Consider the following 25068-nt stretch of genomic DNA (forward strand, 5'->3'; position numbering starts at 1 on the left):
AATTAGCCATATGATTCTATAACTTATGTCTGGATGATCCATATTTACACTAAGGGTCATTGCAATGTTAAGAATATAAACCTGTTCTGAGCAGGCTTGTGTTTACAGTCATCACTACACCACGATGACGCTGAGCGCCACATGAAGTCCACATTTGGCTTGTTGGTCTGGTTAGGTCACTCTCTGAATAAATGTTTACTGTAAATGCTTTAGGTAATAATAACTTTCAGGCAGGTGCTTTAAGCTAATTTCAAATCACATTATTTAATGCTTGATTATGTTTGTAAAGTTAATTCTGTCACAATGCATGAATTCAATTTAAATTTGATCTCAACAACCTCTTCTCTGGAACATTTATATTTGTTCTTTCATGTGTTATTTGAACTGTATAATTACTGTATACCATACCCATGATCTTTCAGTTTGGTAAGTGATGTTGAAATTAAAAATTATTTTGGATCACACTCCTTTATCATTATTTATGTCAAAGCTGTTGCTCCTATTACATTTCAAATATACACTAAAGTTGACAATAAAGTACAAAATGAGTCAGGTCAGTCTTTTTATTGACTTGTCTGTTAAATTGTGTTGACATTACCCGTGATTTTATTCCGTGGAAGCTCAAGTAAAAATAAATAAAATTCCCAAAGATTGCATACTAACACTGTATATCAGAACAATCTGCACTACAGATAAGTCATCATTTAGCAAGTCTTTTAATAGTGTTTGAAGTAGAATAATTCCACAAACACACACTTATTTTGGAATAATACTTGTTTCCTTATTGCAATGAGAAAATATGTAAAAGTACCTGAAATATTAGGAACTCTTTGGCCATGACAGACTGCAAAACTGTTTCAGTAAATTCATGCCTAACATGTCCATTGTCATCTTTCCCTCATCGTTCAACACTTAGGTGAGACTATTTGTGTCAGGTGTATCCCCTTTCACACTTGTCATTTGCGTCGCTGCAGTTGTGCACAGCTGCTCCATCCTCGATACCCCTGGCGTACAGACGCACCAGCTGGCCATGTACCCTAAGAGAAGCGAACAGGGTTAAAAACTGCGTTGTTGATTAAAGAAATGATCTTTGCCACCTGGTCATTGTTGTTTTTTGTTTTCTGTTGGTAAATGACTGAGCTGAGTTGCAATCAAATTAGAACCTGACATTCAGAAAGAGGACAATACAATACCACGTGGGAATACACAAAACAATACATGGATGGTTGAACTCTCTTTTACCTGCTGAGGATTTCTGTGGAGGGCAGAATCTCTCCGTCACAGTTCCACACTGACACAGTAGGAGCTTTACTGCAGCACAGACCACACAAGAAGGGGGTCGTTGTTTTCTGATCACTTGTCATGTCTCGTCCTGTATCTCTCTCTGCCAGGTGCAGCTGAGATCCACTCCTGCTTACAGTCTCAATGTAGTCCCTCTCTTCTTCATCCATCCCACCACTCGTCCCTCTGATCTCTTCATACGCTTCATCCTCTTTGTCCGGGGGGAGAGAGAAACGGACGGCCTTCACGCGGTGCACCTCCACAAACGGCAGGTCAAACTAAGAGAAGTGGCAGAGTTTGTGTCAAGTTGTGTTGAAACTTGCCAGCCCAGCTTCAATGTAATGTGAAAGTGCTCATACCTGATCCTGTGTGCTGGTATGTCGGTAGAGGAACTTGAGGAACCCCAGCGGGTGAGTGTCCCACACCAGGATGAGGTCCCCTGTTCCGTCAGCGAGGTGAGCAGAGGGAGAGAGGCCCAGAGGACTCTTGGGACACGAGCTGGACATACAAGTGAGGGACACACACCTGAACCGGCCCTCCACACTCACCCACTCACCTGGACAGAAACAGAAAGAAAGACGTGATGCTCCATTCAAAGAAATCCCCACTGTTCATCGCTGATGATTCTTAAAAAAAACATACTGATGCTTTTGCATGTTTTGGCCCATCAGGCAAACGTTCCTAGATTTACTTTTCAGGCGACCGTTGGTTTGAGTTAGCGTTGCTGTGATTGTTTGGCCATTGAACATATTCAGTTAAAAAACTTGTGTTATCACTTTTCTACATTTAGCTTCTTTTCTTGTGAACTGGATTATGCTGTGTAGAAGATGGATACTGGATTATTTCACCTCTCCAATCCTCTTTTGTTTCAAATAAAACAATCTTGCAATTAGCTTCAATAAATAGTTAACAATCCAAAAGGGCTGCTTAAAGTGTCCATGATTTCTGCTAAATGGGGTTAAATATACAGTTATGTACATACTGAAAGTACAGGACTGTAACGTCTACCTGTGTTATTACCTTCTGAGTCACTACTGAACTGGCTGAAGTTGGAGCTGTACAAGGAGCCTGGATCTGAAGAGTGGGAGAAAAGTCTCTCTGTGCTTCGGGAGCACACACTGCACCTAAACACACACACACACACACACACACACACACACACACACACACACACACACACACACACAGCACAAATGCTTTTCACTCTGCTTGAAGGTCTTTGAAAAAACAAGCTCCTTAACCTTGACACCCATTCATAAGAGCATCATAAACCTCTTGCTGACAGCCAGAGGCAGCCTCAGTCAAAGACAGAGGCACTGTACACTTTAACAAGAGCCAGAGGCTCCCCTTTCATCTAGATCATGTTCCTCCTGCCATGGTTTCTACCCTCCTTAAGGTGCACCCAATACCTGAGTCCCTGCTGCAGGTGGTAGCAGTTACGATGTCTCAAGCAATGAATTTGAACCATTTCACTGGTGCCTTAATAATAATGACACTTTCTCTGTTTCTCATTAACGGGGGTTAAGACCTACAAGGTTAAAGTCACTCTTGTCCTTTCACAGCTTAGAGTGAGGACTCACAGAAAAGCTGGGAGTAAGATAAGAAATAAAAATAATTAACAAGCTTTCATCATTTCTGGGAGTTCATGCGTTCCTTTGGGCTTCTTTCTTTTCATGTTAATAACTCTTGCTATCCAGGAGGAGCCACTTGTATGAGTTAAACAACTGAGAGCCATGGAGAGGCTACATAAAAACAACATTGTGGTGGTTTTGTTTGCATGAAGTTTGTTTCACCTCATGTAGCACAGTCACAGTCGCATAATAACAGAAACTGGCGAAGCAAACGATGACCCTAAATTCATAAAGTCACCTCTGTGATACAGGAAGAGAACAGAAAAAAAACACATGCAAAAAGTAAATACTATACTTGACAAATAACTGCAGTATGTAAATAGATAACACTCCCAAGCTCCCAGATTGTGGTTGTGTGAACGTTTGAAGGTATTAAAACACCTCCACATCACTAGAGCATAATCTGTTGTACACACTGTGATTTTCTTGCCTTTCCTTTTTTTGTTTTGTGTTTATTATATTTATTAGATGTGTATACACCCTTATTTGTGTAAGATCTTGTCAGTTGTTGGTGTTTTACCCTGAGAGGCAGCGTGTTCTATCTCTTGGGCTGGAGAGCAGTGGGTCTGCTGGTAGATACTGAACTATGCCTGCATAGCTTCTGTTGCTCAGGTACACCATTGTGCCTGGAAAAATGAGAGCAAAAAATGCACTAGGTATATACACAACACTTTAAAGAAGATAATATGTAAAGAATGTGGTTCTGTGACATAGTTATTTAAAGAGCATGTGCATTACATGAATCTTAGACATAGTGCTGTTAGTAACAGGTTCCTGATGAATGTTCAACTTTAAGCTGAAAATAGATTCAGAGAATCCAACAGCATCTGCTGTATCTCAGCATGTAGTCATTTCTGTCCTCTAAATGAAACACCAGGCCACACCTGAATAGTCATATCGGAGAGGTCCCATCCAGCGGTGCTTTTCACTCTCAGCCAGTACGTCCCCGTAGAAGCCGTAACCCAACAGAGACACGGAGTAGCGCACCAGAGCAGTGGCATGGTGCACTGAACACACATCCAAAGGCTGAGAGTCTCCTGCAAGATATTGTGGGATATAAGAAGGACATACAAGCTTCACTCTGGAGCTCGGCGCTGAAAGAATTGTACTTTTAAGAATTTGATTTTTGAGTGAATTATTCGAATGAAACTCCTCACCAATGATGATGTGCAAAGCTGAAGTAACAGGGTCGATCACGCCAACCGTGGCGTAACACACGCAGTCTGTAGATCCTAGATTAGATACAACAGAAAACGATGAGTGTGCCACGGCTCTATCTCCATACGTTTATGAATTCCTGTTTATGTGTCCTTACCTGCTGGGATGATGCCAATATGGAGCGGACAAGGCTGTAAAGTGATTGTGGGATCATTCTCACAAAGGCCTGCCTCTTGTTGTGTCCGCCCAATCAAACCGTGAAGTATTTCGCTGAACATGCCATCCCCACCCACACACACCACACTGTTGTAAACAAACACAAGAGTTCTGTTGTGGAAGCACCTCCCCGAGAGCTTAGCTGTTATTATGCTTTCATACCACAATGTTTACACTGTGGTGCTGATGGTTCTTACCCGTCAAAGCCTGTCAGGTCTTTCTTCAGGAGGTGGTCTCTGGCTTGGTTTGCCCGCTCAGTCACTACAAAAGGAATGTTAGAGTATCAATTCAATTCAGTTTATTTTGTATAGGCCAAAGTCACAAATACAAGATTTGCCTCAGAGGGCTTTACAATCTGTACACATAACATCCCTGTCCCAGTAACATGGAGACTGCAAGTCCCATTCATTAATTATTTCTTTAATCAAGTTAAGGCTAACTACTTTGTTGTCCCTTACCTATTACATGAGAGCTGATACCAGCTAGCTCAAACAGAGGGGCCACCATAGAATGGTAGATCTTCCTTCCTTTCTTCTTCCCTCCAAATGGGTTGATAAATACCAACAGCCTGTTTGGACGCAGCGGACCTAAAACACACATTTGAATTATTACAGATTGTTGAGACCCAGTGGACTCTGACGAATTTAAGGGGGGAAAACATTATCTAATCATCCATCCATACTGTGAGTTTTTAGGGCCGTTCTTAGGTGTTTTGTCCATTGGTCTCTGAGCACCCGACTGAGGCAGCTGAACTGGGTCCGGCCCAGCGTCCATAGTAACCCATAAGAGCTCCCACTGCTGCTGCGCTTCACGTAGAAAACTGGAGGTAAATGATAGATAAGGGGAAACAAAACCATGCTGTCAAAGCACGATACCAGGCATACGTCTGGCTAAACCGTAAAGCTAATGTGCTGTGCACTTGTATGCAAATTACTCAGGTTCTGACATATTTTAAAACTCAATGGCAAAAGATGTGTAATGATTCAGACTGTTCAGCATTGACCGAGATTCTCACACATTAACCCACCTGTGAACTGTTTGTCTGTGTCCTCGACTGACTTCCGGGGCAGGATCTCCACGCGGCCTTCCTCCACTCCAACCACCTCAGCCACAGGTACTGAAACTAATCACACAGACAAATAAACACAGCGTTAGACTCAGTGGACATGCTTCTTTGCAGACTATGGATGGGATATTTTAATCACTGGAAAGACCTTTTTTCAAAGCAGATTGTTTCATTTGTTATAGCAGATGCCAAAGCAATTGGCTGTTCCAATCCAAATACTTGACTTTAGGAAAAGCACAGTTGTCACTAATGAAATTAATGATGACTGTCCCATCCAGCTGTTTCAGTTTCAGGGTTCTGATACTGTGCATGCTGACTCACTGGCACACCTATCAAGAGCAGCAGCATCATCCATATAATTAGTCACACCTATTGATAATAATTGGCCTATAAACAACAGCTTGGTGACTATGTTTTACACTTTGACTGTGGAAGTGAGAGGAGGATGCAGCTTGTGTGTAGCCTGTACAACATCATTATGTCTTCTTTGCATTAATATGTGTGTGTATATATATATATATATATATATATATATATATATATATATATATATATATATATATATATATATATATATATATATATATATATATATATATATATACAGCAGTGAAAGTGATTTTCAACACGTCAGTGTATGTTTAAAAAGGGACACAAGTGTAGTGTCTCAAAGAAAGCATTTTAAATATGTCTTTAAAAAGTGACATTCATTGGTTTTCTGAGCAGGAACAACATTCCAGAGTGCATTTCTTTCTGTGTTGTACATGTGTGTGTGTCAGCATGTCGAGCAGAGGCATTTTGTTGTAGTGAAAATATGCCAGTATGTGTGTGAGTACTCGACAGGCAGTGCTTTAGTCCAGTGGCTCCAGTTGGTCGTGTTTCATGTTCGTGCAGTTTAACTTGTTTTTCACGTTTTCTGGTAGCAGCTATGGGTTGAATCAAACCCTCCCTGTAATTACTCAGAATGACATGTAAGGTGTAACCCACATTGTTTTGCTCGTGGTGTTTCCTAAGCCACTTCTACATTATATATATATATATATATATACTGTTTGTTTGTCATCATCAAGGTATGCCAGTTCCGTGCAGACAGGAAGCGGGTTGTGGCTTTTAACAAGTGTTACACACTGAGGTGTTCCAAGAGCCGATTATTATGTTCAGATCCAAGCGCGATGTTAAAGACCGACTGATGCTTTCGACACTAAAGAGCCACCTACTTGTTTTCTGTTCCCGGTTCTTCTTATCGACCTCGGTCCAGTTGAAATGCCAGCCCGTCAGGACCGCCCGGTACCTTTTATTCCCGACCCACAAACTTGACTCCAGCCTGAGATCTGTCTCCTCCATCCGGAAAAAAAGCGCTTTTCATCCACAGCGTCGCTCTTTACAGTTTTTCAGGAAACTTTTATAATCACATTTTACAGTCGTAACTCTTGCATCTCTGAAAAAGAGCAGCAGGTTGACAATCTGATCTCGCCATCAGTCAAACACCCACTGGAGTCCCTTCGGTCGTCTGAAATCAGAAAGTGTTCATCTCCCTCTGAATAATCCGAAAATGTTTTATTTTTCAAGACACGTTTCGGCCATGATTCCTGTGAAATGTTGACGACACCGCTGTCACACCGGTGTTATTCTAAAAATATTCATTTCCTCTTCAGTCCCTCCCTGGTGACACCTGCTCGATTTGCATGTTGCACCGCCGATTGGATGGCGGTTTACGTTGCTGAAGTATGAACAATGTGCCAGTTATTGAGAGTGTTAATATAATGTGGTTGTTTTATATATCAATACAAGTAACTGTAATCTGGTTACAGTACATTAGAGGCAGTATAATACCAGATTAAAGTAAAGTAGAAAAAAATAAATGTAATTCAATTAAAAGTTAATATATAAAAAGCAAATGCAATTATTTCAATTAAAATGTAAAACTTTAAAAAAAAAAGAGATTATTATTACAATTTTGAGTAGTTTACTGGACTACTACTAAGCAAGAAGACAATAAACCGAGGAGATAAATCTACAATGCTACTGTAACCAAAGGTTTTTAAAAAAAAATAAATGAATGAGGAATCAACATCTGTTTGAATAACTTTGGACATTTAGATGTATATTGTTAAGAAAAAACATATTTATGATAGCATATTCTCTAAGACTTTGTAGTTTATAGTATCAACCATGGCCAGATAAACTCCCTATGAGGTCTCTTGGTTAAAAACATTCTTTTGTGCCTCTGGCCCCAAATATATATATGCATATTTTGGTTTTAATCTAAAATATCAAATTTTGAGACTTTGAATCAGACTTATGTAACCAAGGCTTAGCACTTGACTTGTGCTATTGTGACATTCGACTCATTTGAAACCTCTTGATTTGACTTGACTCATGTCTTGAAAGAAAAAAAGAATCAAACGTTGTCTGGTAAAATCTTAGAACTAAAGGACATTTAAAGAGAGGCAGATGGAGGTCACACATCTTTAATATGCAAGATGAAAAGGTTGCATTTAATTATCAAACCTGGCCTATTACTACAGAAGAGGAAGGCAGATTAATGATCACATCCCATGTCATTTAATGGTCAGCATTCAGAGACCAGAAAGACTTTTTTGAATATGAGAACTTGAGAAATGTCATGGATTAAGTACTTGTGACTATGCGATTATGTTTCTAAATCAAAGCAAATACCTGCTATATCAATTATATATAGACATGATCGGAGGCACAGTGTGTGCCCTGACCCCTCAATTTTAATGCAAATTACAAACATAAGACTCCAACACGGCCACAAGGTCAGGTTTTACAATGCAACCCATTTAGTTTATATTATACTTTCGTGGCGCACAACACATAATGCAGTTTGGGTATTGGGGTCCCCTGGGGATCCGGGGGGGGCCCAGCAGTGAACCGCTTCGCCTGGGTTGGTCTACGGTTTGACGCTTTCTTTTAAACGTATGTAAAGTTTACGACTATAATACACATTGTACTAAGCGGCTTCTTGTCGACGCGAGGGAATTCTTCAAAAATAAAAGGGATTCATGCCATATTTTCGTGCCTCACGCACATTTTACAACTTTTATTTTGAAGTCTCGGCGCACGCTGCGACCGGAAGTGTGCGACCTTATTGTGGCACGCTCCTTCCTCCCCTCCCTTCTTTGCTAGCAAGTCGTACTAGCTAGTTAGCGAAGACAAGCTCTTTAAACCATTGTAGTGTTATTATTATGAATTGATTGGTCCGCGTGACGTTAGTTTATTTTAACTCTGTCTCCACAGTCCAGATAACAAGCCAACTAGCACAATGAACATCAGAAACGCGAGGGTAAGTGTGCCGAAATCCTCTCGACAGCCATGCTGTTTCTACTGACTGCTAGCTAAGCTAGTTGCAGCCTGCTCGCTAGCTGTCCAAATATCGTCGACTCAGGTCAAAGCCTTGTGTCACGCATCTTTCTGAATGTTTTGTTTTCAGCCGGAAGACCTTATGAATATGCAGCACTGCAACCTGCTGTGTCTTCCAGAAAACTACCAGATGAAATACTATTTCTATCACGGATTGTCCTGGCCTCAGGTGATTAACTGCAGCTTCCCTTTTCTTCTGACATCCTGACAGTGTGTATGTTTGACTCATTTTCTGTTCTCTTTTTTTTCTCGTTTTAGCTCTCATACATAGCAGAGGACGAAAATGGCAAAATTGTGGGATATGTGCTGGCAAAGATGTGAGTCTGAATCTTTGCCTATATATTTCTTTATTTGACACGAGTTGGTGATTTATGTGTTCCCTAAACCTTTTCTGCACTCAAGGGAGGAGGACCCTGATGATGTACCCCACGGACACATCACATCTCTGGTGAGTGTGAATGAAACGCCCCATACATCTCCTGCATGCACGTACATCTCCTCCAATCTATATATTACATGTTTTGCAGTACTGAGACGTTTGGCTGGCTTCTCTTGGGTAACAAAACCCATATCTTTGTCTTCCAGGCTGTGAAGCGTTCCCACAGACGTCTTGGCCTGGCTCAGAAGCTGATGGATCAAGCCAGCCGGGCCATGATAGAAAACTTCAACGCTAAATATGTCTCACTTCATGTTCGCAAAAGGTAAAGTGCACTGTTTGCTCTCTGTGGAGTTGGTTTATCTTTGTTCTGTCGGATATGTTATTGTGTGTGTCTCTTGGCTCTGACTTTTTGTGTCTTGTTCTCAAGGAACTTACCAAATTTGTTTTTCTCCCTACTGCAGCAACCGAGCGGCATTGCACCTGTACTCAAACACACTCAAATTCCAGTAAGTTTATTTCTGTGTCAACATTATTTTAGTGTTTCATTTGTAAGGTACAGTATGTACTCTTTTTGTAATGTTAGACAGTTAGTATGGTCATAGCCCCGCTTTTCAGAAACACCCTGGTCATTGGTAGAGGGAGCCAACAAATCAGTCTATTAGCTTATTCTCAGTCCAAAAAAGAAAAGAACAAGGTGTTTTGCTCAGTCCACCCTTTTCTTTCTGACTTTTGCATTTTGCAGTTGCCAGCACCACCAACTCTGCACTACTTTTTATTTTCCTCATTCACATTGTCAGGGTCATTTAGGAACGTTGTTGTAAAACTTAAAGATTTGTAATTACAATTCTGGTGGGAAAAGCATCCTTAATTGGTTGTATTACTAAAATGCGTAACATTTGACTAGTTACATCTTGAGCCCAGGCTTTAGATATTTGTTCTGACTGCAACGATGTGATATATTGTTGCTTCTCCACAGGATTAGTGAGATAGAGCCCAAATACTATGCAGATGGGGAGGATGCCTACGCCATGAAGAGAGACCTGATCCCAATGGCTGATGAGGTGACTTGCTTTTCTACACTGATATGAGTTTCACCTTGTTCCCTTAGGACCACGAGCAGATCCTGACTATGAATGTGTTCCGTTTCTGTCTATATGTCCCTAAGCTGAGAAAGCCCGGAGTGCGTCTATCGGGCCAGGAGGCTCCGTCTGGCCAGAGCCCGTCGGCATCCGGTGATCAGGAGAAAGAGAACGAGAGAGACAGTGGAGGAGAGAGCAAAGAGCTGAGTGAAGTCAGCGAGGCAACAGAAAGCACAGATGTTAAAGATTCTTCTTCTGATTCACAATGACGCTGCAGTCCTAGACATTTTAAAATTCATCCCTTGCTTCCTCTTTTTATCCCTATTTGACAATATTTCTGGCTTTACAAACTGACGATCTGCATCAAAGCCTTTCTGTCTCTGGTTTTTCTTAAAGCTTGCTTTCCATTGCAGGATGAACAAAATGTCTTGGATAATGACTTGAATCAGGGTGTTACCTAAATGAAACTAAAATGAATAACTGGTCTCAATGTTTTTATTGGATTGCTGTTGTCATTATCAAAAGTTGCCCAAAATTCTGTGAGATTTGGAGAATTTAAAACAATTTGTGCTTTGCAAATTGTTTTGATCTGGTCTCTTAATTATTTTACAGAATAACTGCAAATAAATCTTTCAAATATTTTTCGTATCACACTTATTTCAATAACTGATCATAAAGGCAGCTTATTGATTACCTCCAAGTGTCAATACAATACTTTCAAGTCGATCAATAAAATATAAACATATTTAATAATACAACACTAATTGTAAACTCGTCATCAAAAGCTTACTGATGAATTCACACGGTCACAAATATTACTCGCCATACAAGGTCTACATGCTCCCGAGTAGAGGTGTCCATTGATCGTGAAAAAGCTGTGAGTGACTATTTCCCACTTTGACTCCTCCTGGTGGCGGCATCAAACAAAGACACTGACAGATGGTAACCCACACACAACCTCTTGCAAAATTCCGATACAACTAAACTGCACTCTTATGTTTTGAGAGTACAGTTTAGTCTCATGTTTAACCTTGTAAATTAAAACCAAACCAAAAAAATGTGACAGCTATTCTTGGTTGGGTTTAGTGTTGCAACATTATGGTTTGACTTAAGATGACTACGAAAGTGAAACAAACAAACTTCTCTATTGGTAAAAGCCACACTGCACATGTTTTCACCAGGATTGTTAAAAAAAGGCCATCATGATAAAGAATTATGCTGCATAATAATTGGGGATTTAAGATAACTCACAACATGCTACAAAGTCAAGCTGAAAGACTACGATCAATGTGTGACCTCCAAACTTGAATCCCTCTCCCCTCCCCCTCCTCCACAGCCCAGATGAAAGATGCTGTGGACATTCTTTAATGTAAAGATTATGTATGTTTCAAGGCTCAAAGTTTTAAACTGATTGGTAATGCAAAAAAAAGAGTGATATATACATAAGGACTAGAAACTTCCTCAAATCAAACAGTGCTGTACTGGCCAACCCGTGTCAATTGTTTTTTAAGCATGATCATCCTACTGTCTCTTAGAGGAAGGAAACAGGAGTGAGAGAGAAGTACATGACAGATAACACATTGGAACTAGTTTTCGGAAAAAGGTCATAAAAAAATGCTGATGCTCTTCAAAACAAATCGTGATAATTTTGTTATCCTTTAATAGCAATAGTTTAACTTTTTCTGACCAGCAGTGCTCGTTATGAAAGTTATGTGGGATTTCCCTCTGATGTTATAAACCATATTAGTGTTTGTGTGTTGACATGAGGTGTTTCCACAGTTAGCCTGCTCACCATACATTACTCATCATAAACTGTGGTCCTAAAGTCTTGTGCCAAGAATACACCACACTCTTCAGGAGTCTTCCAACTGAAGACTATAGCATAGCAGCTGATTTCACTTAGTAGCCTGTGACAGACTCGTGCTGGGAGACTAATCGGTGAAAACAGCTGACGTTTGATTGGACTCAAAAACTGCTGTGGAGTTCCAGTGGCAGGATGAAAGAGACTCAAAAAAGGTTTTACATACTCGTTTATCTTGCACAATCACACACTGACTCCTCAAACTGAACGTGTGAGTGAGATGACTGTTGAGAAAGAGAGAGCGATGAGTGTGTGAGAGAGAGAGAGAGAGAGAGAGAGGGAGAGAGAGAGAGCGATGAGTGTGTGTGAGAGAGAGAGAGCGAGAGAGAGAGAGATGAGTTCCACTCCACCCACATCCATCCGTATCCAATGTGAGGGGGAGGTGAAACAGTTGAGAGCTTACTGTGCCATTAACTGGCATTATTTAGTTGCCTCGGTCTGGAGAAGAGACGAGTGAAGACTGCTCCCTACCAGGTATGACTTCTTTTCATTGGATGCCTTTCATTTACTGACCTGTCTCATTGGACGTAGACAGGTTGCCAGTTCCATACTGATAAACACATGTTTGTACAGCAAAGTAAGGGCAGTTATGAAGGATTGTCAGACTTGGCCCTCAGGCCAATAATGTCTTATAACTCAGACAGCATCTATGTGTTGGTACTTGTAAGAACCCAAAGGGAAACACCCTGAATTACAAGAATGGCAACCAAAAAAACTGTTTCAGGAAGGTTGAGGCTATCTTTTATTAAGTATTCTAGCAGTTTGTGACGACTTGAGGCGATGATTCACTGCTGATCACATAGTAAAAGAATGAAGGGGCAAATGGAAAAGGGTGACAGGTTAGAAAATGAGACGCTCCTTTTCAACAAGGAGTTTTGTGTTTTGCTTTAACAGCAGAATGATTTTAGGAGGTCTGATGATAAATGTCTGTTGAAAAGGAGGCGAGAGAACACAGTTCAGCTAAGAGAATGCTGATGAATGTTGTTTGGCTTTTGAAAATTTTTAAAAAAAGGAGAAGTTGGGGGATAAGAACAGAGTATGTGTGTGATGGCTGTGTACAAAGAGTTATGGTCCAGCAAAAAAAACATCGCACTCTTCCCCTTTTTGGTGTGTGCTGAATGTCGTCCTAATAAATGCCACCTTGCAGGCATTAGACTTGTTGAAGTTGTTGATTCTCAATCTATCAAATGCCTCTTGGATGATCATGTGTTACTGTCAAGCATTGCACTTTTTGTTTCTGGCATATCACGTGATAATAAAATTGGAGAACAAACATCTCTTAAGAGTTTTAAGCCTTGTGGTGCATCCTATTTTTAGGGCAGCTGAGATGTAGCTAGAGCTATTTTGGCACCTCATGCAATTCTGCAGCTTGACCGGTGCAGCAGACAGACAGCACATGCCAGCTGGTTTTCTAGTTTCCTGCAGTTCAGCAGACCATTGCAGCGGGTGACCAGTTTCAAGAGATGTGTTACAGTAAGATGAACATGCTCTTTTCTTTCTTTCTGTGGCAGCAGGAAGTTTGCATGGTCTGTGCAGGGGAGGGGGTTTCGGCGCTTAAGGTGTGAAGATTTGTAGAGTGGCATGCTTGGGTGCAGCAGCTGGTCATAGGCCTTGATTCTTTAAAAAGACTTTGTGCAGTGAAGAGGATCAGAATAGCTTGCATGCACACAAAGAACACTATCATTCTGCAACAGGGATTTAAAAAAAGGAACAAAACAACAGGTATTTTATACTGCTAATAAAATATTCACTTCCTTTATCCAGAATTCCACCCAGTTGGAGCAACAATGACTTCCCATGTGAAACTCCGGAAGGAGAAGGTTGGTATGATGGACTACGACACTCAAATCAAAGGTAAAACAATTACTTTTATCTGCATCACTCTCCCTCTTAACACACCCCATTGTCACTGATCAACACATGTTTATTTTCTGGGAAGAAAAAAAAGAAGTAAATTCAGTTTGTCACCCACAGTTTCAGAATGCGTCACGTTATCTCACGTGCATTTCTTTTTTTGCCTTGTTTGTTATTCTTTCGCCCCTCTCTTCTTTCCTTTTCAGAGGTGCGTTGCCAGCTTGTAGACCAGCTGAAAGTGTTAGACTTGCAACTGGAGCAGAAGAGCCAGCAGCTGCAGGACTTAACGGACTACCTGCGTCGGCGGGGTGAGCTTGAAAGCGAGTACGCCCGTTCCCTTGAAAAACTTGCCGAAAGGTTCACTTCCAGGATCAAGAGGTAAAGATAACCCCTGTCCCATCATGTGATGCATTCGTTATCAGTTGATTTGAGGATGCTGTTGTGAGCCATTTTTGTTGTACTTGCAAACTGTTTTTCTTTGTCTTCCTCTCCTCCTTTACATTTTCAGGAAGGAGCCTAGTAGTCACTCGGTGGCTCAGGTCTGGCTGGCTCTGCTTTCGCAGACCCGCCAAGAAAGTAGGGACCACAGTGGGCTGAGTGAGCACTGCAGCAACTTCCTCATCCAGCCCCTCACATACTGCCTGGAGTACACACAGCGCCTCGCAAAGAAGGTACTGCTATGGCGCAACCAAACACAAACATAGTCTTTCATCATTGGACAAGTCTGTGTATCTACAGGACAATTTGCCACCACTTTTGTAATTGTCTGACGCTCACCTTTGTATTTCTGTTGATCTCTTGCCATTAAACATATTGAGTGGCTCACCATGTTCCTTCGGTGTTCATTTATTTTGTCTCAACACCAGAGTAAAGACATCTGTACTCAGCTACAAGATGGACTACTCAAAGTTACAACGGAGCTTCAGACCGTAAGTGAGAACCAATCACCCAAAACATTTTCTGTTTCCTAACCAAATATTTGAATGCATAGCTGTATGTGTCTGTGTGCAGGCATGGCGGACATACTTCCAGTACCACTCGGACTATGTGTGTGCAGAGGGGAAGCTGAAGGAGGCAGAGAAACAGGAGGAAAAGCAGAAGCAGAGTGCTGCCAAGAAGCTGGAGAGGTTGATAGAAAAAGTAAACATCCTTTGTGCAGTATCATGTGCATACATGTCTACATATAAGTATAGTTCACCTCCTTATTAGTAATTGTTTATGTCCCGTAGAGACAAGGTAAAGTCCAAGAGATCTACTTGAAGTGCAGCAAGGCCCGAAACGATTACATCCTCAACTTGGCTGCAGCCAATGCCTCCATGAATAAGTACTACCTCAAAGACATCTCTTCTCTCATAGATGTGAGTGTGTTATCTGTTTTTGTATTTTTAAAAACTATCCTTTAATAACACGCCTCATTGGGCCGATTATCAAACCTTCAAATCATTGGAGCATTAGTACGATGTTGGCTCAGATTTAAAACAGATAATCATGTTTAATCTGTTTGATCTTGACCCCACCAAGCACCTAAATTACAAACGTGATATTGAGTGAATTGTAATTGTTTCCCCCCAGTGTGCAGATGTTGGGTACCACCTCTCTTTAAGTCGGGTGATGCAAGCTTACCTGTCCAGTCGGTTGCGGACCCAGGACAACCTGAGCACGGGGCTGCAGCAGCTCCAAGGTACCGTGTCCGGGCTGGACCAGAGCCATGACAGAGTCGCCCTCCTGCAGGACCATTATAACACCTTCTGCATGCCCCTTCGCTTCGCCTATCAGCCCCATGATGGAGACCAGGTCTGTGTTTTTGTTTGTCTGTACTCAGTGGATTATTCAGCTGTTCCACTCTGAACTTCCGTGTGTCTCTCAGGTTTCCGAGGTGAGTGCAGAGGGCGAGATGAGATGCGAGCTGGAGACCAGATTCAAACAGATACAAACCAGACTAAAAGATCTTACACAGGAAACGGAGGAGGTAGAGTATATCACACAACCCTAAGCACCTCTTTATCACTCTTTAGTGGGTCAACTGGATTCACCAGTTTTATTATTTCACCAAGCCAGAGTCCACAGTTCAATTTAGAGTTTTTTTTCTGACTTCCTAAATCTGCAATTTCTATAGAAATGTATAAAAATGTGGCCAGCGTGCCTCTTGGTCAGTAAATATGGCAAATTAAAGATGCCTTTTCAACATATTTCAAGTTTGAGTCACTAGACCTTAAATCAAGATTAACCAAGCCCATCATATCTAATGCTTTGCATGTATTGTTCAGAAGTACCCAAATTGTAAATCACAAGTACCCAAATTGTAAATGAATGCAACATGAATGTAAATCTGGCGTTCACAAAAGGAACTTCAATGCAACATGAATGCAAACAATCTGTGTTTATCTCCGACCCTAATATTTTGCACACAATACCATAATGGTTACTTTTAGTGTAAAGCCACTGTCAAAATCCAAAGAGTCCATTGGAATGACTATAATTGCATGCGATATTGCCAAAGCATAAGATTTACACGTTATCTCTGTTACTGTCATACAGACGAGTAAGAGCATGTTGGCGGCCCAGTCTTTCCTGCTAGAGAGAATTGGAGATGATGATCTGGAGCTCGGCGGTGGGTCGTCTCGGCAGGGCAGCACTGAGAACTTAACAGTCAAGCCCAGTGTGGCCCGCCACAGGGCCAACGTGCCGGAAATAGAAAACCTCTACGTCGCTGTGAGTCAGCTTTTGAAGTTATCATATAATCCAGAATAGCTCACTGTTTTGGGAGGTTTTAATGATATGCAGCTGTGGAAATGCAGACACTTTTGTTTTCTTATTGTAGGGTTTTGGTTGATGATGATGTTGATGACAAGAACAGCAGTGAATGATGGTGACTTTAAATCTCATCTGATTTTGTTTTACAGAAAGTAAAAGAGCACCTCGTAAAGAGCTCCCTGGTCTCTAAACTCCAAGCAAAACATGACCATCTGAAAGTGGCTGTAGAAAAAGGTATCACTTCTGCATTTCAGACAAAACCATACCAAACGGCCAACTGGATGACCCGAAGTGTCCCATGAACACAGTTTGTGCGTTTTTTTTAACTGGTTGGCTTTTGTTCTTCTCTTTTTCCTGCTGGCAGAAGCGTCAAATGGACATCAGCCTCGGTACATATATGAATGTTTTAAGGGTTCATTGTGTCCTTGTTCTAGTTGTGAAGAACGTTGCATACTTTAAAACCATGCTACACATTACACAATTGCAGCAGAATGAAGCGTACTGTGTTTTCACATTATGGTATGTGGCTTTGCAGACCGAATGGAAAGTCGATGCGTGTCAGGAAGAATCACTCGAGTGCCAATTTGATGCACAACCAGAAACTTTTCAGTGGAGACATGTTGTCCTTCATACAGGTCAGCATTTCTCTCTCAAAATATATTCTAATCTTTTTTTTCCAGCACATCCGTTATTAGTGAAGTATAAGACTTGTTTTGTTTGTAATATTAATCACGACATTTCCTTAATTCAGGCATCGGGACAACAGATTCCAATTGTTGTAGAAAGTTGCATTTGCTTTATCAACCTTAACGGTAAGTATTCAAGACGGAAGGAACGGTTCAATGGGAGCTGCACATTTGCATGTCTAAAGCAAAAATGTATTTAAGACATTACAAAGCAAGAGCAAATTTGCAATATCTGCGAGCACATAGAACAGTGTGTTCACCAAAGGGTGGGCAATGTTGTGTGGACCGACAGAGTAAGTAAATTACAGTTAGCTGTGTGTACAATTAGAAAAGTCCCAACTCTACAGTCCCCAGTGAACGGGCTTGAAGCAACAGACTGCAGCAACATATTTATATAACTTTTGATTATTCCATTCTTCTACAAACAAGATGTTTTTTGTGTGTGTGTGTGTGTGTGTTGTTGTTTTTTTACACACATGGTGACTAAATATATACATATCTATCTGTCCATCAGGTCTCCACCATGAAGGGATATTTAGAGTGCCGGGGTCTCACATAGAGGTCAACAACCTGAGGGATGCATTTGAACGAGGTGTGTGTGTGTGTGTGTGTGTGTGTGTGTGTGTGTGTGTGTGTGTGTGTGTGTGTGTGCGTGTGTGCGTGTGCGCGTGTGCGCGTGTGTGTGCGCGTGCGTGTGTGCGTGTGTGCGTGTGTGCGTGTGTGTGTGTGTGACCTGAATGTCTCTTCTTTTCAATGGAGATTAGCTCCTTTCACTTTGGAGCATTAATAATGTGGGGCTGTGGGCTTCTCCTGCAGGAGAGGACCCCCTTGCTGAGCAGAGATACAACCTGGACTCTATTGCTGGAGTGCTGAAGCTCTACTTCAGAAGTTTGGAGAAACCCCTCTTCCCCATCGACAGCACCGGCCAACTCCTGGAGCATGTCCGTGAGTGTGTGGCTGTATGTGTTCAAATGTCAGGTGAGTGGGGCTGAGAGCGCACGGCAGGAGCTTACCTTTTTTTTTCTTTTGTCACATTTTCTCAGAGATAAAGAATGAGGCGGAGAGAGCAGCTCAGCTCAAAATGGTCATCTCGTCCTACCCTGAGCCCGTCATCATCGTCATGAGATACCTCTTTGCATTCCTTCATCAGTGAGTATTGTACTCACCGCAGTCATCGCCATTCATGAAATGATGTATCTATTTATAAAAAGGAAAAAGAAAAAATTGTATTGCAGGATGTTTCTTTCTAGGATGAGGAAGAACCATATATGTTTACCTGTTGGCTGATGTCTTATTTGATCTGGCAAAAGTGCAATGGATTAGTTTTTTTTTCATTATACATATAGAAGAGCAGCACATATTTACACAAGACAAACTAGGTTGGGACTTTCAATTTAGAAAAAAGTTTACAGAGATTTCTAACAAAATTATTCACCATGCATATGATGAAGTAGTAAAGAGTGATTTGACAGATAATAGAGATGGAGATGGCACATACAAATATGCAAAGGATAAAGGTTTGCACACCATGGTGCACAAACTGCAACAAAATGAAAGCAAACTAAATGAAACCCAAGAGAGGGATCTAGTTATATTGGGTAAAATACATGAAGAACATTTGAGGCAAAATGTTTTGTTAGAAGATGGGTTGAGGTCATTTTAATGTTTTGTTCAGCTTTCACTTCGTGTCTCAACTTTTAATCTTTCAATCCTCTCTCGTTCATTGTATAAACTAATGTGTGTGTGTGTGTGTGTCTGTGTGTGTCTACTCCCTGCCTTCAGTGTGTCTCAATACAGTGATGAGAACATGATGCAGCCTTACAACCTGGCTGTGTGTTTTGGCCCCAGCCTGGTCAGAGGGGCTAACGATGAGGACGTCGTCACCCTGCAGTCTCAGATCAACGCCCTGGTGAAGAGCATCATCCTCCAGCACGAAAACATCTTCCCCAGCCAGTGTGAAGTCCAAGGGCCGGTGTATGAGAAATGCATGACACTGGAACAGGATGACTGGTAAGAGAAAAGATGTTCATAAACATAACATGGATGCAATGTATGGTAGAAGGATCATCTCCGGATGTTCTTCTTCACAGTGAGCCGATCATGGACGAAGGAGACGTAGAAACAGGGTACATAGATGGTAAGTTGTATGTGTCCATCTTCTCCAAAGCTGTGATGGTGTTTCTAAATATAGTAACATAATGTGTCAATGGGATGTACTACAGAGTTGGAAGCGGGGTCCTTAGCTAACAACAGCACCAGCTCGTCTGCAGCATCAATACTGAGGAAAGCAGAACGTCCTAGAGCAAACAGCAGCGGCTCCATTGACCAAAGGAGGGTGACGGCTGGAGCAGTCGGGGGCAGCATCGCTTCGAGTGGAAAGCTGCTTCACATACCGATTGGCCCACAGACCAGGCCACGCCGAGGCCACTCTCCTGGCTATGTGTGCAGAGAGTGAGTAGCACTAGATGTCACAGGATGACAACAGTCTTATGTTTGAGTGAGAAATGTAATATTAAATGTCTTCTGATCTCTTCTTTTGCATACAGATTCCAGGAACACTCATCTTCTGAGGATATTGTGGTTAAAGTAGACAAGGTCTGTCTTGTTTCTCATTTAAAATGTCTGGTTTCACTTTGTAAAATATTAATAAAAGGGCATAGGTTTATATGTTTAGTAAATCTACAAATATACGTGTTAAATGTTATCATTTTATTAACAGTCAAGTCTGTAGTGGTAAATGTTGTAATCGAACAAGTTGCAAATAAATTGACTAACGGCCTATAACTGATATAGAGAGCGTTAAAAAATGATGTATTTATAAAGTGATTAGTTTTAACTCAACTGACAACCTTTTTATAAAGTGTCTTGTTAGAAAGCAGCAGCAAATCACGATGAGTTTAATGACAATAGTATGCTACGTTTTATGTGCATACTGAACATGATCAAGGGAGAGCAGAGAACAAAGAGTTTTGTTTCATTGTTTATTTCATCTCATAGGAGGTTTGTCACCAGATGGACTCTGTCTTCACGGAGCTTCTCTCACGACAAGCACTGCGGGATCCCTCCTTCACCGCCTCCTCTCCCTCTGCTCAAGCTCTTCAGAGGAAAGGCAAGCGGGATGGACGCTAAGAAAGAGGACCAGGCCTCTTCAGAGCAGCAGACCCACTTTAATGAGAGGACTGGCATCAGTAGATGAACCGAAAAAAGAGAGATAATTAAATGGAGGTGGTCTGACGGTAGCTTTCAACACATCCATCTCTAGAAAACTAAAACCACTGACCCCTGGTCCCTTCTCTGAGGTGCTTGAGATTGGTCTGGGCCTCTTTCCACTGGGTGGCTCCCCAGTCAGAACTCTGCATTCATGTTTTTTACTGCAGAACTCTGCTGTGACTGTAGAACATATGGAAAATGTGTTTTAACTTAAACTGCACAGATGTGTTTATTCTGAATGTGTTTAGGCAGCTTATGGCTTTGTGTCTTCATCTGTGTTTATATTAACCCGTTTCCACTTTAACTCAAACGTGTTTACCAACATGAGATGGACTTGCATAGTTGATGAAACTGAATACTGTAGCTTAAATGAATGTTGTATATATTATTTGTAAAACACTTGTCTGTATATCTAGGATACATGCCAAATAAATATTTTGTCTATTCTGTTATTTGTATTTGTAATTTTTGTTTACAAATATCACTACTGGAAAATATGGGAGGTTTCATTTCATGTACTTACTTTGAGCCTTGATTAAAGAGTGTTTAAAAGTTATGATGTGGTGATTTACTATATATATATATATATATATATATATATATATATATATATATATATATATATATATATATATATATATATATATATATATATATATATATATATATATATATATATATATATATATATATATATATATATATATATATGAGTGAAATAAATTGAGGGTGTTTGAGTATCTGCTGTATTATGGTAACCGATTAATGAAACTAGTCAAGCCACAGATGGAAAACAACAAGTAACAAAGACTGAAAGATAAAGTTGTATATAATTCTAATCACGAGTATAGATTCAATATTTTTACTATAGTAGTCAATATTTTTTATTTCAGTTGAACAAAATATGATACAGATTCAGTATACAGAATAGTAAATGGACTAAAAACAAGAGCCAGGTTTAATATCACACTTGACAAAAATATAACACATACAGATACTGTCTTGATAACCTTTTTGTTAGTCAAATTAGAAAGCAGTTTCACATTTTGCTCCTACTCAAATGTACATTTGTGATTAATTATTGCCAACACATGTCATCTTTTTCTGGGTTGTTGAAATAACCAAACACCACATTCCTCATAATATAAAGGTTTTGCCAGAATTTCTGGACGAAAGAACAATGGAAGAAAAAAAGATTTCTGAATATTCACTACAAAAAGAGTAGTATGTGTTTATGTATTAATCATTTAAATTTAAAAAATCTATCTTCTATTTTCTTTTTTTGACAAAATAATTCAGGTTTTGTTTTGGGGTTTTGACCATAGGTTTTGACAGCGCACGCATGTGTTTCACTCTGATGACGTGTCGACAGAGTCATTTCCCAGACTGCTCTGCGGCTAACTGGCGCACGTCATTGCTGCGCAGCCGCAGACGTGTCGCAGCAGAGCGCTGAGGTGGACTTCTTCCCTTCAGTCAGTGTGAAAGCCACAGTGCAGTTCCAGGACCAACACAAAACCTACCTGACAACCTCTCGCACACCACGATGACTCGTATCGTCGCCTTCCTCGCCCTGCTGGTGGTCGCCTGCTCCGGTAAGTCAGCCGGGAACCGTTGGAAGAGATTTACCGAGTTAAGTTAATCAGCCTGTAATGCTAACGAAACGTAAGCTAGTAACGTTAGATAGCTAGCTGGTTGGTCAAATCACTTCCATTCGTCCTCTTAATTAGGTGGAACATAGATATTGGAGGAATGTGCTTTAAGTGTCAATGCTGTGCAGATGATTCATCGGTGTTCAGGACTTCAGCTGATCTCAGATATGTACTCTGGTGACAGGAGAGAGCTGCACAGACCCAGCGATCACCCCGTCGGCCTACACCACCTCTGACGCCGTCATCTCTTCGGAGTCTGTCTTCATCGTTGAACTCAGCCTGGCCTGTGCCAACGGGGCTCAGGTAACAGCCCACCTCAGACAGACATGGAGATTAGATGTTCATGTTATGGAGCAAATGACACTGACGATCCTTTCTTTACCAGAGTGTGACTCTGTATGCTGATGTCAATGGAAGACAGTTCCCTGTGACCAGAGGACAGGATGTTGGCAAGTACCAGGTAAATTCGTGAGCTCATTTGCATAATGGATTGATCTTGCTGTCATTTTTTTAAATGGTTAGTTCGAGACTAATCAAGACCAAGACATCGTCATAATGAGTTGAGCGTTGAATGCTGCCTCATTAAAAATCACAGTTAACCTTTTTTTTTTATTATTTTGGACCACCCCAAACTTTTTACCCTTGACTACAAAAATCACATTTTGAAAAATGAACAATCTCTTAAACCCTATAGCTTATTAAAGAAGCTTTTGTTAACATGTGATTTTCTCCCCCAGGTGTCCTGGAGTCTTCCTCACAAACAGGCCAGCTCTGGAACATATCAGGTTAAATTCTTTGATGAGGAGTCTTACAGCGCCCTGCGCAAGGTTAGTGTTTGATGCATAAATTAAAAAACTCATAATTTACTGCCAGTGAGCTCCACTGCATTTGCAACGTTCAAGGTGTAAAGCTGTGTAATTTTAATTATATTTGTGCATCTCCTTTGTTTCAGGCCCAGAGAAACAATGAAGATGTAAATACCATTCAGCCTCTCTTCTCTGTCAACATTGACCACAGGGTGAGTCTCTTATACCCTCTGAGATTTAACATGTGTATGCATAATTATAGTATAGTGCAAAAAACGTATAAAAACTCACTGTACACTACCAACCCAGTACCAAAACAGGAAACAGACAAAGTAAGTGACTAAACTAATGGTGCAATTAGCAGATATTTCCCTCAGGAATTAGTGAAGACTAATGACGGAACTAAGACAGCGTGAACATTGAGTTGCATTCACTAGGCAGCTATATAACTCCTGATACTCCTGATTCTCTGCATCTGCTGGATGTGTAAATAGCCAACTGTTTTGACATATTATAACCTTTTAAATTGATCATGAACATGTTGGCTGTGATATGATCACAGCTTTTTTTCTGCCTTAAAGAGGCCAAAATCTGGTATGTGTATATACGTATATATACATACATACATACATACATACATACATACATACATACATACATACATACATACCAGATTTTGGCCTCTTCAAGGCAGAAAAAAAGCTTTTAACAAAATGTCGTACATGTAATGACTTTAAGGCATATCTTTTATCAGAACGTCTGATAAGAACAATCATTTGCAAAAAATTATGTTTTAGTCAGACAAGTATTTTTCAAGTAAGATTTCAATCCTCTGTGATTTCTTTTTATTGTATGTGACTCCATTGACAATTTCCAGATTTACATCTGGAATATGTATATTCATAAAACCCATCTCCAGAGACACTCATTTGTTCAATCTCCAACCTGAGCAAACACATGTTGCTCCCAGCCTCAGAGTATTTCTGGAGCCAAGTGTAACAGAGTATAATTTGCTAACTTCTCTTTGTCTGAACCTGTGATGAGCTTTAATAACCAATCTTTCTTTACAGGGAGCATGGAACGGTCCATGGGTGTCTACTGAGGTGGTAGCTGCCCTCATGGGGATCCTGGTCTACTACATGGCCTTCAGTGCGAAGAACACCATCCAGGCATAAACGATTCAGAATCACTGGATTGTTAAAGACTGAATTCTGGTGGATCTCGACCAACGATTCATCATCCATTGTTGTGGCAAGCCAATAGGATTTTGCCACTTGATCTGCTTTGGGACAAGGAGCAAGAGCAGCAGTCTTCATATTTTTTTAAATTCAGACTGTGTCTGTATGCCATCAGTCTTATCAATTTTTCAGATGAGTTTCGTCACAAGTTTGTCCTGTCAATGATGAATGGAGTTTTTTCTTTTTTAATAAAACCAAACAATAAACCTGGGCCCCAGAAATAAACAAAACACATATAGGTGTACTGTATTCCATTGCTACAACCAGATCAGATTATCCTTTGTCCTTCTGCAGCGATGCACTGACAGGAGTGGGACTTGTGTTGACATGTTGAACACCAACAAGAGCGGTCGAGACCTCAATGAAATAATAATAATGCATTTTATTTATAGAGTGCTTTTCTAAGTACTCAAAGTCACTTTAAATAACAGTTAAAATATCATAAAAGCTAAGCAATGAAACAAATAAAAAAGCAGCAAATATATTAAAAGCAGTTGTAAAGAGGTGAGTTTTGAAATGTCACTGTGACGGCACTGGCCGGCCAGAAAAGGTCTAGTGTATATGTCTCTTCAAATTAATTAAGTGGCTGTTTTTTTTCTTCCATTGTAAAGTGTTTCCTCCAGTGATGTCATCTCTGAAGTTTTGTTTTTGTTTGCTAATGGTAAATTGGCTATGTCTGGATGAATTAACTACCCTGGCCTCAGATCAAACAATAACTCATTAAAAAGTTCATATTGGTTAACAAAACCATGAAGTGTAATCATGTTGCTGTGAAAATGGAGGTTGTGGCTGATATCTCAGTGGACAGAAAGG

General features: G+C 40.6%; 4 protein-coding genes across 7 annotated transcripts; 3 read left to right on the forward strand and 1 right to left on the reverse strand.

Moving 5' to 3' along the window:
- Window positions 1-583: 583 nt before the first annotated feature.
- Window positions 584-6919, reverse strand: zgc:158263 (ceramide kinase family protein). The gene is made up of 13 exons (XM_068598145.1): window positions 6570-6919; window positions 5314-5409; window positions 4969-5106; window positions 4745-4873; window positions 4484-4547; window positions 4228-4373; window positions 4070-4144; window positions 3797-3949; window positions 3433-3538; window positions 2302-2405; window positions 1641-1837; window positions 1243-1559; window positions 584-1037 (listed from the first exon to the last, which is right to left on the reverse strand). The coding sequence occupies exons 1-13, from the start codon at window positions 6694-6696 to the stop codon at window positions 932-934; spliced, it is 1758 nt and encodes a 585-aa protein (XP_068454246.1). The 5' UTR covers window positions 6697-6919; the 3' UTR covers window positions 584-931.
- Window positions 6920-8482: 1563 nt separating this feature from the next.
- naa10 (N-alpha-acetyltransferase 10, NatA catalytic subuni) lies at window positions 8483-10838 on the forward strand. Of its 3 annotated transcripts, none has more exons than XM_068597485.1 (8): window positions 8483-8662; window positions 8810-8908; window positions 8998-9056; window positions 9142-9187; window positions 9325-9440; window positions 9580-9624; window positions 10095-10179; window positions 10275-10838. In XM_068597485.1, exons 1-8 carry the CDS (start codon window positions 8642-8644, stop codon window positions 10464-10466), a joined length of 663 nt encoding a protein of 220 aa, XP_068453586.1. In that variant the 5' UTR covers window positions 8483-8641; the 3' UTR covers window positions 10467-10838. The 3 variants fall into 3 exon arrangements, with proteins under 3 accessions (XP_068453586.1, XP_068453587.1, XP_068453588.1); XM_068597486.1 differs by having other exon boundaries at window positions 10284-10838; XM_068597487.1 differs by having other exon boundaries at window positions 10095-10178; window positions 10267-10401.
- A 1634-nt stretch (window positions 10839-12472) lies between these two features.
- arhgap4a (Rho GTPase activating protein 4a) lies at window positions 12473-21011 on the forward strand. Of its 2 annotated transcripts, XM_068597500.1 has the most exons (22): window positions 12473-12532; window positions 13823-13912; window positions 14119-14290; window positions 14421-14583; window positions 14779-14841; window positions 14924-15052; window positions 15142-15270; window positions 15485-15706; window positions 15780-15881; window positions 16451-16624; window positions 16816-16900; window positions 17031-17055; window positions 17202-17301; window positions 17418-17478; window positions 17867-17944; window positions 18169-18297; window positions 18396-18501; window positions 19135-19362; window positions 19443-19489; window positions 19575-19803; window positions 19899-19947; window positions 20350-21011. In XM_068597500.1, the coding sequence occupies exons 2-22, from the start codon at window positions 13846-13848 to the stop codon at window positions 20479-20481; spliced, it is 2490 nt and encodes an 829-aa protein (XP_068453601.1). In that variant the 5' UTR covers window positions 12473-12532; window positions 13823-13845; the 3' UTR covers window positions 20482-21011. The 2 variants fall into 2 exon arrangements, with proteins under 2 accessions (XP_068453601.1, XP_068453602.1); XM_068597501.1 differs by lacking the exon at window positions 12473-12532 and having other exon boundaries at window positions 13810-13912.
- A 962-nt stretch (window positions 21012-21973) lies between these two features.
- Window positions 21974-24489, forward strand: ssr4 (signal sequence receptor, delta). The gene is made up of 6 exons (XM_068597716.1): window positions 21974-22154; window positions 22396-22514; window positions 22597-22671; window positions 22949-23038; window positions 23164-23229; window positions 24088-24489. The coding sequence occupies exons 1-6, from the start codon at window positions 22106-22108 to the stop codon at window positions 24190-24192; spliced, it is 504 nt and encodes a 167-aa protein (XP_068453817.1). The 5' UTR covers window positions 21974-22105; the 3' UTR covers window positions 24193-24489.
- Window positions 24490-25068: the final 579 nt, after the last annotated feature.

The sequence above is a fragment of the Clinocottus analis genome, unplaced genomic scaffold (genome assembly GCF_023055335.1).
Source record: "Clinocottus analis isolate CAN_PGR_092001 unplaced genomic scaffold, fCliAna1.0.p SCAF_4, whole genome shotgun sequence".
Classification (NCBI taxonomy): domain Eukaryota; kingdom Metazoa; phylum Chordata; class Actinopteri; order Perciformes; family Cottidae; genus Clinocottus; species Clinocottus analis.